A 17,161-nucleotide genomic window follows, 5' to 3' on the forward strand; every position below is an offset into this window, starting at 1 on the left:
TCTCAAGTCTCGCAGTCATCTGCTCCTTGGGCTTCCCTTCGTAGTTTCGGCTGTCCGGATACACGTTCTTTAGTCGGTCTATCAGTCGGTCGTACTTGCCCTGAAGCATGTCGAACTCGCGCCTCAACTCAGCATACACGGAGAAAGCAATAGTGTCGTCCGACCCAGAGGATGACGAGGAATGCGCCCTTTGCTGACAACCAATAAGAGGAGTATTAATAATAATTTACTTAACCTACTCTCTCGCATATTATCTATAACCTACACACATATCCTATAACCTATTTGGGCTGTCGAAGGACTCTGAACCGTAGCTCTAATACCAAAACCTGTCACACCCCCAACTTAAATAGCAAAATAAATATAGCTATTACATCATTTTAATGAAGAATACACAACCAAATCCAAGATCTTACAGTTTAGGGTTTGGAACAGCCCAACACTACCAACTATTACATCTGATTATAAATACCGAGTCCTCACACAACTATTATTACTTATTCTACCTGAGCTCGAACATAAGCATCACCATCACAGGTTTTACGGGCAGTCTTCTTGAATCTAACCATAGCTGCTAGCTGTAATATCAGGGTAAAGTAAGAAGTGAGTCAAATGCTCAACAAGTGCTAACAGTACGACACAAAACATAAATTGAGATATAATTTTAAGAATGATGATGGAAAGACATAACCAAAGGTAACGAGAGATAAAAACTATGTGAGATGGCATTATTTTGCTTGTATCAAAACAATTTTAAAATCTTGTCTTAATCAAAATCATTTTATGATGCTACGGATTACAGCCGGTGATCAGCCGTGAAGTAATCCTGAACCTCGCTGGGTTCTAAAACATTAATGGGAATCCCTAGGCAACTTTTAAGCCTAATATAAGTGCAGAAAGGACTCGCGTCTCAGTCCAGATCCACCATTCAAAGAAAACATTTATCCCCCTTTGGGACTGAAAACCCACATTTTATTTATTTCAAAAGCTGATGCCGAATTGTAACAAAATCTCTTTTAACAGTAAACATTTTTATTAAGGAATTATAGATCAACTCGAAACACGGGAAACAAGGTACTGAATATCAGAGCCATGATTCACAAAACTATTCTCTATTCAAGTAATTGAATGGTTTTCATATATCAAAAATTGGACAAGAGGATTTAGTGAGGCTAATGAATAATATGAAGGGTAATGCCAATTTGGGCTCAAAGCAATGGTTTCTCATCAAGGTTCAAGTGCTGGATCTTTAAGAATGTAAGCTTCATGAATACTAAGGGTGTTAAGGTATGAAGAAATGATTTTTAGCTCAGGATATATCAGAATTGACAAGCTTTAGGATAAGAAAGAGGGTATCAATCATTGAGGAATCATGTTGGTAAGTTTCTGACTATCAGAGTTCAAGGTAAGGTTCTATAGGGGTTCAAGTATCTGGATGAGATCACAATACTTAGGAATCAACAGCATCCTAATCAAGAGGGTCAATCAAGTAATATAACAACTCTTTATTTTATCATGGCATTTAACTATCATGAAAAGACTTTTGAACTACTTGCAATACATACTTGAGGGTTCATGGCATTTCTATATAATTCGAAGATAAGCGAGAGATACGCTTGATTTAAACATATCAAAATGACTCAGGATAATTGCATCGATATATAAGAACTATTTGTAGTAAATACGAAGGTCAAGTTGAATCACTTGCCTTGAGATATGCTGGTCTGGTCTGACTGGTAGGAGCAACAACTGGAGCTTTACTCGACTTTTATGGCAAGTTTTCCCTCGTCTCGAGATCCTACATAAATAATAATAATCCTCATTATAATATATTCTTACCATCTCAATCCTATTTACAACCCGAAATTAAACACGGATGGCACTTAGGCCTATATGCACTTTAATTTATATTCACTTTTAAATTATAATTGCACACACATAGCCACATATTCACATATCATATATTAACACCAAATAACACCATATATACCATAATGCAACACTAGGCTTGGATGATCTCGACTCACCACTTAAGTCACTTGGTCGCTAAACTAGACAAGGTCTTCTAATTTTGGCTTCCTAACTCGATGTGCCTTTCCTAAATTATCCAAAACCTATTGACCCTCACTTGTGCCTTTTGCTCTACTGACCCTATACTATCTTAAAACTATGGTGGTCGACCTAATACTCACTTCTAAGTGTTCTAAAACTATGTGATAAGTGATAGTGCTCACTGGTGCAAATTTCAGAATGACAACTATGGTTTCTTGAGTACATTAGACACTCTTAAACTACAAGTTTTCCTTCAAAACTTTTACATAAGACTCTCCTGACCTAAGGGCATCTCACAAACTTGATGTGGCTCAAGGGCCTGGCTTGGGCCTTCTTGGGCCTAAGCTAAAAGTCCAAGGTTCCCCTGTTTTTCTGGGCAGAAAATGCCCTGACTTGAATTAACTTGTGACACATGGTTCTAGCTCATATCCTATGAACTATGGTTGGAAAAACTTCTCTGACATACCCTCTAACTAAGGCCCAATTGGTCCTAATGAGGGCCTACCCATGACATGGTCAAATCTCCCTATTTCTATGTTGCAACAAAACTGTCCCCTGCTGGACAGATTTTGTGATTCTACTTGTGCACCTAACCAAATGACATGCAAACCTCCAACCAACTCCTAAAACCTTTTATATACTCCCAATACTAACTTCTGGTAGCTTGGGCCTCAAAGTGCACACCAATGACATGGTCAAAACTCACTCTAAACCTCAGGGTGCTATACTGATTTTTTTCTGCAGAAACTGTAACTCTCATTTTCCAAGGTTTTGACTTGACAAACTCAACTAACAATAACTCAATACTTACACCAAGACTTATACATGGTGATATACTGAAATAACTCCCTTATTCTCAAAATAAACTTGGGTGAGATCATCCATGCCCAAAAACAACAACATGCAACCAAATATATAACATGCAACTCATGGAAAGCACATAACAAGATTTCGGCTAGCATAAAGTTTTAAATGCTTGCAAAATCGACTTGCACCTAATACTCATCCTTAATAATCATGAAATATAACTTCTTTTAAGTATTAATAAGAAATTTATCATGGAAACAATCTATTTTAAGCACACATATTTTGAATTTATAGATTTTTAAACATAACTACATGATTTCGAAAAGAGTAGCATGCAAAACATGGTTGATCATCATTTTAATGTCTCAAAACTAACATGCATGGCTAAACATAAATATATAATGAAATTTCAGTAGCATGCAAAGGATTTTAAAGCATGATATCTCCATAAAACACTTAGTTAGCATATATACATAATATATCTCATAGAGAGCTCTTGAATTCACAAGAATCAAGAGTTTCTCTTTGGAGATCACATAAGAACTACACATGCATCCATGGAACTTCAACTTCCAAGTCACAAAACACTTGGAAAGTATATAAGATGAATATAGGTAAAAGATTTACACTTGGGAAGATGAAGAATGAATTGAAAAATGGAAGGGGGTGGGGAATTGGCCTTCGGCCGAGAGCAATGTGGGAGGGGGAGGAGAGAAAATTTGTGGGGTGTTGGAGTGTGGAATGAGAATGACTTCTCCCACTTTGATTTCTTTGTTTTATTCTATTTGGTTTACAAATGATGAGTGGAAGTGAGAACTTACAAAAATGTCCCTTGGTTAAAGTTAGGCCATTTTGCATGCAAGGCTAAGGTAGTAATTTGGTAATAATCAAATGAGTTAGTGGGGTTGGAAAAGTCTTGTTTGCCCTTTGAGAGAATAGATGGGTGATTTGCATGCATGGTCTCTTATGTAATTTGATAAATATGACAACTAAAATTTATAATAATTTATTTTTATAAAATAAAATACAAGTTCAAAAATTATAAAATTTATATCATAAAATAACTTGGATTTTTAGAGACTTTATAAAATCATTTTCAAAATTTGTGAACAAAATACCTTTTAAAAGAAAATTTTTCCAAAGCTTAGAATATTCCTTATAAATCAAAAATAAAGAAATTAAATAAACTCTTGCTTTGAAAAATCATATATTACACAAAGCAAATTTATAATGCAGAAACTTTCACTCACACTAGTGTACAATCATTGAATATATTTTTATTTGAATTTAATATTATACCCAATCCACAAATAATATTACATAAAATGCCGGTCGTAATAGTTCAGCTGTACGAGTCATGTTCAGTGAACTTATTCTATAATAAGCACCTACATACTAGCTATAGTGTCACCACACAAATATCTATGAGAACAGACATCCTTCATAATGAAGCAAGCATAGTATGTACCGATCTTTGCGGATTATTAATTACCAGTTAGTAATCCTATGACCAGGAACTATTTAAGTTTAGAGTTATCATCTTTTTAGGTCTCACTATTATGATCTCATCATAAACCATAAAAAGCTTTACTCTAAAATATGGTATATCTTATTTAAACACTTAAATAGATAAAGCCTGTAATAAAAACAAAACAAGTCTTTATTAATATCAATGAAATGAAAACAGATTACATAAAAGTTATTCCTAAATCCTAATACATGATTGGACTTAGGACATATTCTTTTCAATCTCCCACTTGTACTAAAGCCAATCACTCTGGTATCTAATACCCATCTTGTCTTTATGACGATCAAAGTGACTTTCATAAAGTAGCTTTGTGAGTGGGTCTGCAATGTTGTTATGTGTGTCAACTCTAATTCAATACAATACAAGAAATGTTACCGCGCTCCCACTAACCCTTTTGTAGACCGATGGTTCATCTTCGTTTTTGATAAAATCAAACTCTTTGATTGTCTCATCAAAACGAATGTTCCATCTTTCGAGAAGCCTGCTTTAAACCACATATGGTTCGCAGTAGCTTACACACTAGGTTTTCATTTCTCTTGGAAATAAAACCATCTGGCTAATTTCCAGATCTCATAGTCGTAGTAAGCAGCATCGCAAGCAAAATCCGAACTGATTTTTAACAGGGCTACAGGTAAAAGGTTTCATCAAAGTCAATCCATTGCCTTTATTTGAATCCTTTTGCCACAAGCCTGGACTTATAGGTCTCCACCTGGCCATCTGCTATAATCTATCTTTTGTATACCATATACATAGATTCTATTCTGGATTTCATGGCACTATGCCATTTCTTTGAGTCAACACTACTCATAGCCTCATTATAGGTCACAGGTTCGTCATCATCAATGATCGACAACTCATTGTCATTCTCAATGACAAGGCCATATTACCTCTCAGGTTGGCGAGACACTCTCCCTGATCTATGAATGGGCTATTCCACAAAAGGTTGTTCAGTCAGAACAGGTGTTTCCACTTGATCCGTAGTAGTTTGTGCTTCTTGAACTTCATCAAGTTCAATTTTGCTCCCACTGTTTCCTTCAAGGATAAACTCCTTTTCCAAGAAGGTAGCATGTCTAGAGACAAACACCCGATGATCGGTGCAAAAGTAATACCCTAAAGTCTCTTTAGGATATCCCACAAAACTACATTTTACGGATCGATATTCCAGCTTATCTGGGTCAAGTTACTTGACATAAGCTTGACATCCCCAAATCTTAACGTGTTCAAGACTCGGTTTCCTTTCTTTCCATATCTCATACGGAGTTTGAGGAACAGATTTGGAAAGCACCTTATTCAGTAAATATGCTGAGGTTTCCAATGCATAACCCCATAGGAATACTGGAAGATTTGTATAGCTCATCACGGACCGAACTATTTCTAACAAAGTTCGATTTCTCCTTTCAGATACTAATCTGGAGGAGTCCATTGGGAGACTATACAATTTACTTTGAGATAATCTAGAAACACTCCATTAAAGTATTCACCACCTCGATCTAATCGAAGAATTATAATACTATGTTTGGTTTGTTTCTCCACTTCATACTTATACTCTTTGAACTTTTCAAAGGCTTCAGACTTGTGTTTCATCAAACACATATCCGAATCTAGATCTATCATCTATGAAAGTAATGAAGTATGAAAATCCACCCATGGCTTGCTAGACATTGGTCCACATACATCTGTGTGTACCATTCCTAGCAAATTTGCAGCCCTCTCTCCATGTCTACAAAATGGAGACTGCAGTGCCACTATGAAGTGAGATTTTCATCATCCCTTTTCTTTTATTAGTTTGTTCAATCTGAAGTAAATTATGTCACATTTATACAGACCATTATTTAAAGTACCACGTCCATAAAGAATATTATCTCTAAGAATAGAACATTCATTATTCTCAATAATAAATGAAAATCCACCCAAGTCTAACATGGGAATAATATTCCTCACAATCGAGGGAACAAAATAACACTTATTTAAAACAATAGTCTTGCCCGTAGGCATATGTAAATGAAATGATTCTACATCTTCAGCAGCAACTCTTGCTCCATTTCCCATCAGTAGAATCACCTCCTCTTCCTCAAGAGTCCTACTCCTTGGTCCCTGCAATAAATTGCAGATTTGAGAACCACAGGCGGTATCTAATACCCAAGTAGAAATTTGATTTAATGACATATTCACTTCTATCATGAACATACCTGAATCAGAAGCGGTAGTCTCACTACCCTTCTTCTTCTTCTTCAATTCTGCAAGGTAAACCTTGCAGATCCTCTTCTAGTGCCCCACCTTGTTACAGTGAATGCAAACAACTTTGCTCTTGGGGTCTTCAGTTTTTGGTGGAACCGGCGTTTTCTCACCTACTTTCTTCTTCTTGGAAGGGTTCCTCTTCCTTTTCTTAGGATTGGAACCTTCACCAATTAGAAGAACAGAACTCTTCTTAGGGGAAAATTCGATTCCGCAGTCTTCAACATGTTGTGGAGTTCAGGCAGGCTGACATCCAACTTATTCATGTGAAAGTTCATAACAAACTGCGAGAATGAACTCGGAAGCGATTGCAAGACCAAGTCTTGGCTCAGCTCCCCATCCATGGCAAAACCAAGTTGTCCAAGACGTTCAATCAAATTGATCATCTTAAGTACATGGTCATTCACAGATGATCCCTCAGATATCCTACAACCGAACAGCTCCTTCGATATCTCATATCGAGCTGTCCTCCCTGCCACATCATACAACTCTTGTAGATGCATGAGGATAGTGTGAGCATCCATATGCTCATGTTGCTTCTGTAGCTCAATGTTCATGGAAGCTAGCATGATGTATTTAGCAACATTTGCATCATCTATCCACTTACGATACACAACATGTTCATCATTATGTGCTTCATTAGCAGGTTCAGTAGGCTTAGGTGAGTCAATCACGTATTTCAACTTCTCAATCCTGAGAACAATTCTCAAGTTTCGAAGCCAGTCAGCATAATTAGGACCAGTCAATTTGTGAGCATCTAGTATGCTCCTGAGTGATAGTGCAGAAGACATAATGTACAAAGTAAATCTGTAAATGATAAACACATAACAACACTTAGCAAATATTCGATTTCATTTTAAAAAACACTATATGAATCGGGTCTTTATTCATAAGTGGCTCCCACTAGTTTTCCTAATTTATTCAACCCTCTACGTGAAAAATTAAGCATTCATAATGCTAGTGGGAATAGGGATCCTACATTCCATTACACAACCCCGGCTGTGGCACAAAACGCCATGTAATGTTCAATAGGCAGACAACTATTGTCAATTACATCTTATGTTATTCCCTAATCAAACTTTAGCCTCTTGAATAACTGAGTCACGGCTGTGGCACGACAATCTCAATATTCTAAGCCAAGTCTAACCCAACATTCTGTATAATTGAATCAGTCCCCAAAGGCCCACGGCTGTGGCACGTAACGACCTTTAGATTCTTATTCAATGTACACATCTCTATGTAATAGACAAGTATTTCTTATTTCGAAATCAAAGCCCTCGGCTGTGGCACGAAACGACAATGATTCAAAAATAAGAACTACTTTCTATCATGTTGGAAGGCTATAACCGACACAAGCCCGTTGTGTCATTGGCCAATTACTACTTGATATTATTTAATTTTAGAGGGATTATATTACGTTACAATCATAATCATATTATAAAGAAATTCTTCCTTTTAAATTAAATATATTAAATCAATAATCAATAATCAGATGATTCCCAGATCGGGTGGAGCATTGTCAAGAGGCGTCACTTAATAACCCTTTCTTACAGATAGAAATCTGTTGTTGACAGAATCATCCTTTCTCTCTTATCGAAAATTCATATTCAATTACGTGTTTCACAAACACAAGAATCTCATGATTGTATTCATAATATTGTTATTAAGGTTATGAAACAATTTCACTATACTAGGTTGTCTAACAAACGCCTTATGTTCATTTAAGTTCACCTAAATCTACCATCGCATGATAAACTAAGCATATATCACATATATCAACATGAATAAACATCAAGGTAGGCATGCTATATCATCTAGCACATTAGTCTAAGCATTATACATCTCTATGTATCACATGAAGCATTTAAAAGCAATTAAAAACAGTCAAAAATAGCTTTAAAACACTTCATGGAAATATAAACAGTTCAAAACTTTTATATAAACTAAAATTGATCACTCCATTAGATCCGTCTCGGAAAAACGAATCCAACGGTATATTGCACGCCCAAAACGGAGTTACGAAACTCCCAGAAAATCAATTTTAAAATCAACAGAGGGTTGTAACGCATTACAGGAACGCGTTACAAGCCCTGTAACGCATTTCGGTGATGCGTTACACCCCTTTTAAGCCATTAAAGGGTGTAACGCATTCCGTGAATGCGCCACAGGTGTGTAACGCATTCCCGGAATGCGTTACAGCCCTATATATTTTTTTTTTGCAGCCGCCGTTGCTTTTCTGTCTCGAACTGCGTGCATGACAGACATCTGTGTACCTGACTTCTCTTTCTTTCCGTGCATCACACAAACAGCAGACAAAAGCAGCAGATATATACAAACATACTTACAAATTATATTTTTTATATATATGATTATTTAATTACGAATTTAATTGCAAGAACTTCAAAAATTCATAATAAAAAATCTATAAATCATAAAATTATGAAAAAAATACCCAGACGATCTACAACACTTGTAGAACCCAGATCAACATTCAAAATTATTCTGAGAAACGATTTCTCATCAGACAAAATTAATCCATAATATAACTTGTAAAAATCATAATTAATTCATACAAGCACATAAAATTATGAAATTTTTACCACAGATCTATATGCATACAACCTATGCTCTGATACCATTGTTGGATTTTAAACGCAGCGGGGGCATGGCAAAATACTTTTACACATACAAAATCCAAATAAAAGCATATAAATCGTGAATAAAAATTCGAGGGATCGAATCTAACCTTTTAAAATAATTCGGAGACAACGATCAGAGATCCTTAGCAGTTGCTCCTCAAGTGTGAAGCACTCCACCGGTATCCACCAAGAAAACGATGTTAAGGAGGAGGAAGGAGGTGGAGAGAATTGGGTCTTCCAAACTTTTTGGGTTTTCGGGTTCGATGTGGGTTAGAATAAAATAGGGTCTATAATAGTGTATTTATAGGCAAAATTTTCAGCTGAAATTTTCCATAAATAATATTATTATTATCCCATTTATTATTCTTATTAATAATTAAAACACCTTTTAATTATTAATTCTTTTTCTAAACACTTTAGAAATAATTCTCTCTCTTGATTTAATTTCCAAAAATTAAATCCTTTAATTAATAATATTAAGAACTTTTCTTAATTAATTTATAATCAATTAAATCTCATTTAATCAATTATTAAATTTGCCAATTAATTATTTATTTATGATAATTATTAGCCATTATTAATTAATTCCTCCACCATTAAATCATTCTCTTTTTATGGTGTGGCCCTGTAGGTTCAATATTAAGCCAGTAGTAGAAATAAATAATAATAAAACTATTTTATCATTATTTATATAAATTCTCTAATTTATTAAATATGATTAATTAATTAATCACATTTATTCTACATCGTGAGGGATACTTCTCAGCATATCGCGACTATCCGGATAATATGAATTCACTGCTTAGAATACCAAGAACCTATTCAGTGAATAGTTACCGTACAATAAACTCCTTCTACCCTACAATGTCCCGATTAAATACAAGGCATGGATCTCGTGTCAAGCCTATCTAATTCAATCACTTTGCTTACCATTTACTATGTGTAGTTCTATGCAAATTAGAAACTCCTTTCTAATTTCATTTACTCTGGCCAGAGATTCCTGAACTAGCATAAGTGGATCAGCCTTGAACATTCGCTTCCTTCACTGGAAGGGGTAGATCCTTTATTGATCATACACTATCTTCGTGTACAAATTCCTATACCCAGAAGAGCCCTAATAATTGTCCCTGGAGACTAAGAACTAAACCAAAGCATAGTTCAGTGTACACAAGATGACTATGATGACCTCAAGTCTAAGGATACTTGTACAACTATCACTATGTGAACAACTACTGACACGTGAGTGAACTCCATCAGTTGTTCAGCTGTGCGAGTCATGTTCAGTGAACTTATTCTATAATAAGCACCTACATACTAGCTATAGTGTCACCACACAAATGTCTATGAGAACAGACATCCTTCATAATGAAGCAAGCATAGTATGTACCGATCTTTGCGGATTATTAATTACCAGTTAGTAATCCTATGACCAGGAACTATTTAAATTTAGAGTTATCATCTTTTTAGGTCTCACTATTATGATCTCATCATAATCCATAAAAAGCTTTACTCTAAACTATGGTATATCTTATTTAAACACTTAAATATATAAAGCCCGTAATAAAAACAAAACAAGTCTTTATTAATATCAATGAAATCAAAATAGATTACATAAAAGTTATTCCTAAATCCTAATACATGATTGGACTTAGGACATATTCCTTTCACTCAGGGGGCTTAAGGGACTTAAAAGCCCTGAAAGAGTTTACCACAGCATTGTTATTTCCTTGAGGGGGTGGGTTGGGTTGACGTTCCAAGTTCTTCCTTAGTAGTTGCATGAACTGGCCCATGGGATCCATGCCTGGGTTTGGTATTGGTTGCTCAACCTCAGTTTCTCCTTCCTCAGCCTCTATCTCAAATCCCTCAACATCATATGTTTCCTCTTCCTCTTCATACAGGGAGTCATCCTATTCCACATAATCCTCATCTTCCTCTTCACTGTGTTCCTAGTTCCTATCATCCTGGTTATGGCTTCCCTGGTCCTCAGATCCAGGGTTTTCCCTAGTTCCAATCTTTCTTGGCGGCATGATACTGATAAAAAAATTTATTGGGAAATTCAACGTTAGGTCACAATCATACACAACATTGTGCCTTGCACAATTCTATAATGGGGAGAATGTATCTCGCAATTTTATTATTTTATGACAGTTCTAATAAGAAGTGCAGTAATAATAATGATAAAAATAGTGATCTCGTCACTAAGGAACTGAACTGAAAGGAAACAAATATATACATAATGCGAGAAATACATAGTTTGATCTGGTCAAAAGTACAACAGTGCTACAACCATCTGTCCCCAAAAGTGATACACAAGAGTCTATCTGTCTAGTCAGAAAAAGGGATGCTATATACAAGTCAACTATCCCGGAAAATTGGCTCTTACTAAGGCCTCAACTAACTAGACAACTAGACTATCCCATCATCAGTCCTGAATCACACACCGGAGCGGGTCAGCTCTCATACCCTTTCCATCGCATGACGGAAGATATAGTCGGCCTGCCGCCTGGAGATCCTACCATGCCTGTCCCCCTGGAGCGATCTGAGTCTCGCTTGGGACGTGAGCTCTATCCCCGTCAGCTCCCTCCTCAAGGATCGGGGTATAGCAGCCCTAGTCTCATAAGCTCGGATACGCCTACCCGCCCTCTCCGCATCCAACTCCCTCCTGACCTCATCCAGCCGGGCCTCAGCAACGGCCACTCGGGTCCTCAATACATCCTGAACATAGCCGTGGGCTAACAAAGACTGCCTATGGGCAGGGTCGAGAGGTGGTGAATCCGGAGCCGCTGGGGGTGCCTCCTCGGTCTGCCTAGGCTCGGGAGTATGGGTCTCTGAGCTGTCATCATAGGGGCTCCAAGATAGTGGTGGAGTGGTAGGAGCTCTGACCACCGGGAGTGTGGGTAAAGGGGTACCAGTGTACACTACCATAGGTCCGACACGCTCCTCAGCTACTGGGACCTCATCTGGGTCCTCCTAATCTGAAATAGTAATGACCTCTGTCTCTAACTCCTCTGAGGGGTCCTCCTCATCCTCCTCCATTTCAGGCTCCTCCTGATCCTCGACATCTAGCAGTGCCTCATCATGCTCATGCTCGAACATCTCAGGGTCCTCTATCTCATGCGCCTACACATTAAACGAGCTAAGTTACTATCATGATACTTATAAGGGTTCCCGTAAGGGTTTTAACTGTCAGCACTACTTTAAGTAGTTCGACCATGAACTTGGCAAGAGTTATTATTATCTTTGTGAGTTTGTTATTATATCGTCGCATCATCTCTGAGGTTTATAACGCTTAGCTATGATACCATTTCTGTAACACCCCCAGATCCGGGGTCGGGAATCCGGGTCATCACGGTCTTTCTTTCCACAATATCACTTCACTTAATTAATAATAAATAACCTTATGCTATGACCCCACACTAACACACACCACAACCCGTTATAGTCTCAGAGATGAAATTGAAATAAGTACAAGTCTTTGAATCCACAGTTTAAAAGTTATTACAACCCAAAATGATTACTTGATAAATTTACAGTTAATTGCCATTATCTGCCTCAAGTTATAATTATACAATATTTGGTTCCCAAAAGTAGAATGTCTGATCTACAGATAGATCTACCTCTGCAGTTATAGCAGCTACGATCTCAACGGGAAGGCGCGGGGCGCTTCCCACGCTCTTGTGCTGGGTCTGCTTGAGCCTGGCCATCTTTCCTAACTATTGTTGTGTGATGAAGAAATGAAGCAAGAGTGAGCATTGCAGCTCGCAAGATAATATATAGTGTTAACAATAATACAAGTATCTTAATGGATACTTACTAGAATCCTTTATCATGTGTAAGGTAATTACTTACTGGATATAAGTTTAAAAGAAGATGAAGTTACCAATTACTTCACTATACTTATACCATTTTTAGAAATCTACTTGAACTACTATTGTTCAAAGTATAATAAGATTCAAGAGGTCATCCCATAGATGAGACCATAAATTAAAACTTGAATATATTCAATCTTTGAAATATTTTTAAAAGAAATGAAGTTACGAGATACTTCATTCAATGGAAATACCAATAAAACTGTTTGACCCTGTTAATGCTTCGGCAACCACCCATTCGTAGCCTTTCAATCGAAATGCTACGGGTAGTGTTGCAGAATTATCCAACTGGATGATGAACTCATTACGGGAGTTTGTCGCGCCAGGAAGACCACTTATGATGATCAGTCACAGTAGTACAACCCCACCATTTTCTACATGTAGAGGAGAACCTGTCGGATTTACTTGTCAACCGAACACTGGACTCCTAAGGAATGGTCCGTCTTAGCGGAACTTCCAGGCCATTTTGGGCCAATATAATAAGGCTGGGCCGGCGCCACTCGACCACTTACGCCACTCCTAGTTCAGATGAAATCCATGACTCTGAAACGTAAAGCTCGTCCCCCCTTTCCCCAAGTAGAAACTTGTTGATACGGCTCCACCAAGAAGTCGTATCTAGTTGGAAAGGAAAACTCACCGATATTTCCCAGGCGATGCCTGTTAATGGATTAACTTGTTCCAAGAATTTTACTTCCCGAGTGTTGGGTAAGTAATCAAAATTCTTTTATCAAGACAACAACCTTGTTGCGAATATAAAACACACCACAGAGCCGGATCCCTCAGGTTTTGAGCGAGTATTTAAATCCCCTTCGAAAGGAGGATCTTAAATATAAAAATGAGTTTTGGGATCCGCGCTAACTTTTAAAAATTATTTTGAAGACTCGTAAAACATTTTTAAGAATGTTCGGAGTGATGCTGATTTAATAAAATAAATCAGTCCCAATATATAAAAAAATATCTGAATATTATTATTTAAATAATATTTCCATAAAGAATAATCTTTATAAAAATAATTGAAGTAGATGTTGTAAAACTTATACTTGAAATGACTATTAAATAACCAAAGATATACTTATACGAAAGTAATATCTTTATTTGAATAATCAAAAGTAAGTTTGATTACCGACACATTATTCTTTAATAAAATAAAGAATATTAATTAGTAAATAACTTGGAGTCATAAGCCCTCGAATGAATATTCAAAATAATATTCATTAATAAAATAAACGGAGTCATAAGCCCTCGAATGAATATTCAAAATAATATTCAATAAATAAAATAAGCGGAGTCATATGTCCTCGAATGAATATTCAAAATAATATCTATTAATAAAATAAAGTTATCAAATAAATCTTATTTGATTCATAGTTTTAAAAACTATTTATATATATATATATATTATACTCGGGAGCCTCGACTCCCGGTTTTAGAAAAAGTTCACCTTTTGATCCCCTATATTAGGGGTATACGCAAAAACCGCTTATCTCTAGCATAGGTATTATGCAACTAATAAGCATTTGAACCAACAGATATATAATTCAAGAATATGAAACAGGCATGCATATATACCATATCACATGCTACAATATATCGCAAGAATTTGCTAATAACAAATATGCATTTATCGCAAGATCATGCATAAACACATGTACATCACAACAACAATCATACGGGTAGAAAACTTGCCTGAGCGATTGAGAGTTATTAATGGCTTGGGACGAGTCTGGTAACCTATAAACAACATGTGAGTTGGAATTAAACCAAAGTCACTTGTAAATCTATACTTTAACCAAATTAGACTCTAACGCTCGCTTTGAGCTTACTGATTCTCTTAAGTCACTCGAGTACCCTCGGCTCCACCATTTTTAATAATTTAAACATTACGAGTTTTAAGGCGATTCCTTCGCGAGTGTCTTACCAACTGCCTAACACACTTAACATAATTGTTTCATACACTAATTAACCCTTTTTAGGTCTTTAACCTATGTTTCAAAGTAAGGCGAGGGGTAATGTTTCGTTCGCGAAACGTCGTTACTTAAAACGGCCGTTTCTCCTAAACCGTACATTGGAATCAAACGAACCATATATCAAAACGAAGCTCGTAACATGAACTATCTAAACATGGCAATGGTCAAAGCCTAGCAGGGAGTTCTCGGGTCCTAATGTTATGAACAAAAGAAGTCTAAAGTAAATCGGACATTACGATGACTATGTTTACGCGATTTCCCAATTTTATACCATTCCAGTTCAATCACCAAACAACCCCAATCCATTCATACAACCAAAGTCCATCCATATCACAATACAACAGCCCCAATCAACTCAATATTAACAATTATACTTATTCTTAAACTTGAATTTAAACTATACTTAAATCCTTTAACCAAACCATAATATTTCAACATTCAATTCACCACCATTCCAACCCAAACTCTAAACAAACAAGCTTCAAGCTACTCTTTACCATAACTATCAAAATCATCCTAATATACAAAGTAAAGCTAGGGTTTGGAGATGATATACCTTCCTTGAAGTGATGTGAGTAGCTAGGAAGCCTTAAGAAGCCTTGAGATGTCTTAGAGATGCTTGGATCTTAAAGGAAAAACAAGAAAAATCAAGTTAAAAACCTTGAAATCACTATTCATTGTCTTCTTCATTGAGTTCTTGGAGAAGATTAAGAATGAATTGGAGGGTTAAACTCATAAGATAGCCATAACTATGCATAAGGAGTACTAGAGAATTATCTTACCAATTTAGGAAGCTTGGAACTTGGATTTTGAAAATTCTTCTCTTTGAAAATGGAAAAAGCCGAGAGCAAGCTTCTTGGTGAAGAGAAATAAAATGATTTTTGTGTTTGCTTTGTTTTGTTTTGGTTGGTTGATTTTCTTTTGATTAGTTTTGATTAATTACCTTATTAACCTTGTCTTTGTGTGGTCATAAACCAACCACATCTCCTTCCCCTTATGTCATGCTTATGTCATGCTTATGATGTCATCTTCCCTTACTTGCCCCCTTCTTATTGGTTGGATGACCTCATCATCCCTAACCTCCTTGATTAACTCCCTAATTGTTTGCCTAATGACCGCTGATCTGTTATACGGTTCGCTTAACTTTCGTTCTCGTTTCTCGTTTGAGGGATCATACCCGGGATCTTATTACTTGGGTTTCCTTAACCTTTCTCAATACATTATATTCCTTTTATGATCCTCTCTTATAATCCTTTAATTTAAATCCTTTTTATCCTGTTATCTTATACTCAATTTCTTCCGTATCTAGTGGATTTCCGGGAAAAATCAAAGTGTTCGGAATTGGATTTTGACGATCTTTACATACACTTATATACCATATAGAGTACTAATAAAATCTCAGAATATCCAAAACAGAACCCCTACATAGTGTGGCATGAAAAGTTTTCTCATTTAGCAAAAACACTATTCATAAGGTTTACAAAAAGTTCAAAATTTTGGGGGTTATTACATTCGAGCTCAGGTAGAATAAGAGATAGTAGTTTTGTGTGAGGACTCGATATTTAAAATCAGCTGTAATAGATGGTAGTGTTGGGCTGTTCCAAACCCTAAACTGTAAGATCTTGAATTTGGTTATGTCTATTTATTTTTAATAATGTAATAGTAATATTTAATTTTGCTGGTCAAGTTGGGGGTGTGACATAAACTTCAAGACCATGCATGAACTAGTAAAGAAAGAACTGGTTAGAGGCATTCCTCAAGTGGAGTTTTCTAAGGATGGATTGTGTGATGCCTACCAAAAAGGAAAGCAGATCAAAGCATCATTCAGAAAGAAGCTTGATTTAACAATTGAAGAACGTTTACAACTGCTACACATGGATTTGTTTGGACCAGTCAATATGTTGTCCATCTCAAGGAAAAGATTTTGCCTAGTAATTGTAGATGATTTCTCAAATTTCTCTTGGATATATTTCATAAAGTCTAAAGATGAGGCTGGTGAAATCATCATCAATCACATAGGCAAGTCAATAATCATCCTGATTTCAAAGTTAGAAGAATCAGGAG

At 36.3% G+C, this 17,161-nt stretch overlaps 1 protein-coding gene across 1 annotated transcript in view; it reads right to left on the reverse strand.

Moving 5' to 3' along the window:
* Positions 1 to 281: 281 nt before the first annotated feature.
* Positions 282 to 17,161, reverse strand: part of LOC141679514 (uncharacterized) — a 107,907-nt gene continuing 91,027 nt past the window's right edge. Inside the window, exons 4-5 of the mRNA XM_074485996.1 lie at positions 507 to 578; positions 282 to 329 (exon numbers count right to left, since the gene is read on the reverse strand). Coding sequence (XP_074342097.1) covers positions 282 to 329; positions 507 to 578 — 120 coding nt within the window. The remainder of the gene's footprint in view (positions 330 to 506; positions 579 to 17,161) is intronic.

Source organism: Apium graveolens, chromosome 8, assembly GCF_009905375.1.
Source record: "Apium graveolens cultivar Ventura chromosome 8, ASM990537v1, whole genome shotgun sequence".
NCBI lineage: Eukaryota > Viridiplantae > Streptophyta > Magnoliopsida > Apiales > Apiaceae > Apium > Apium graveolens.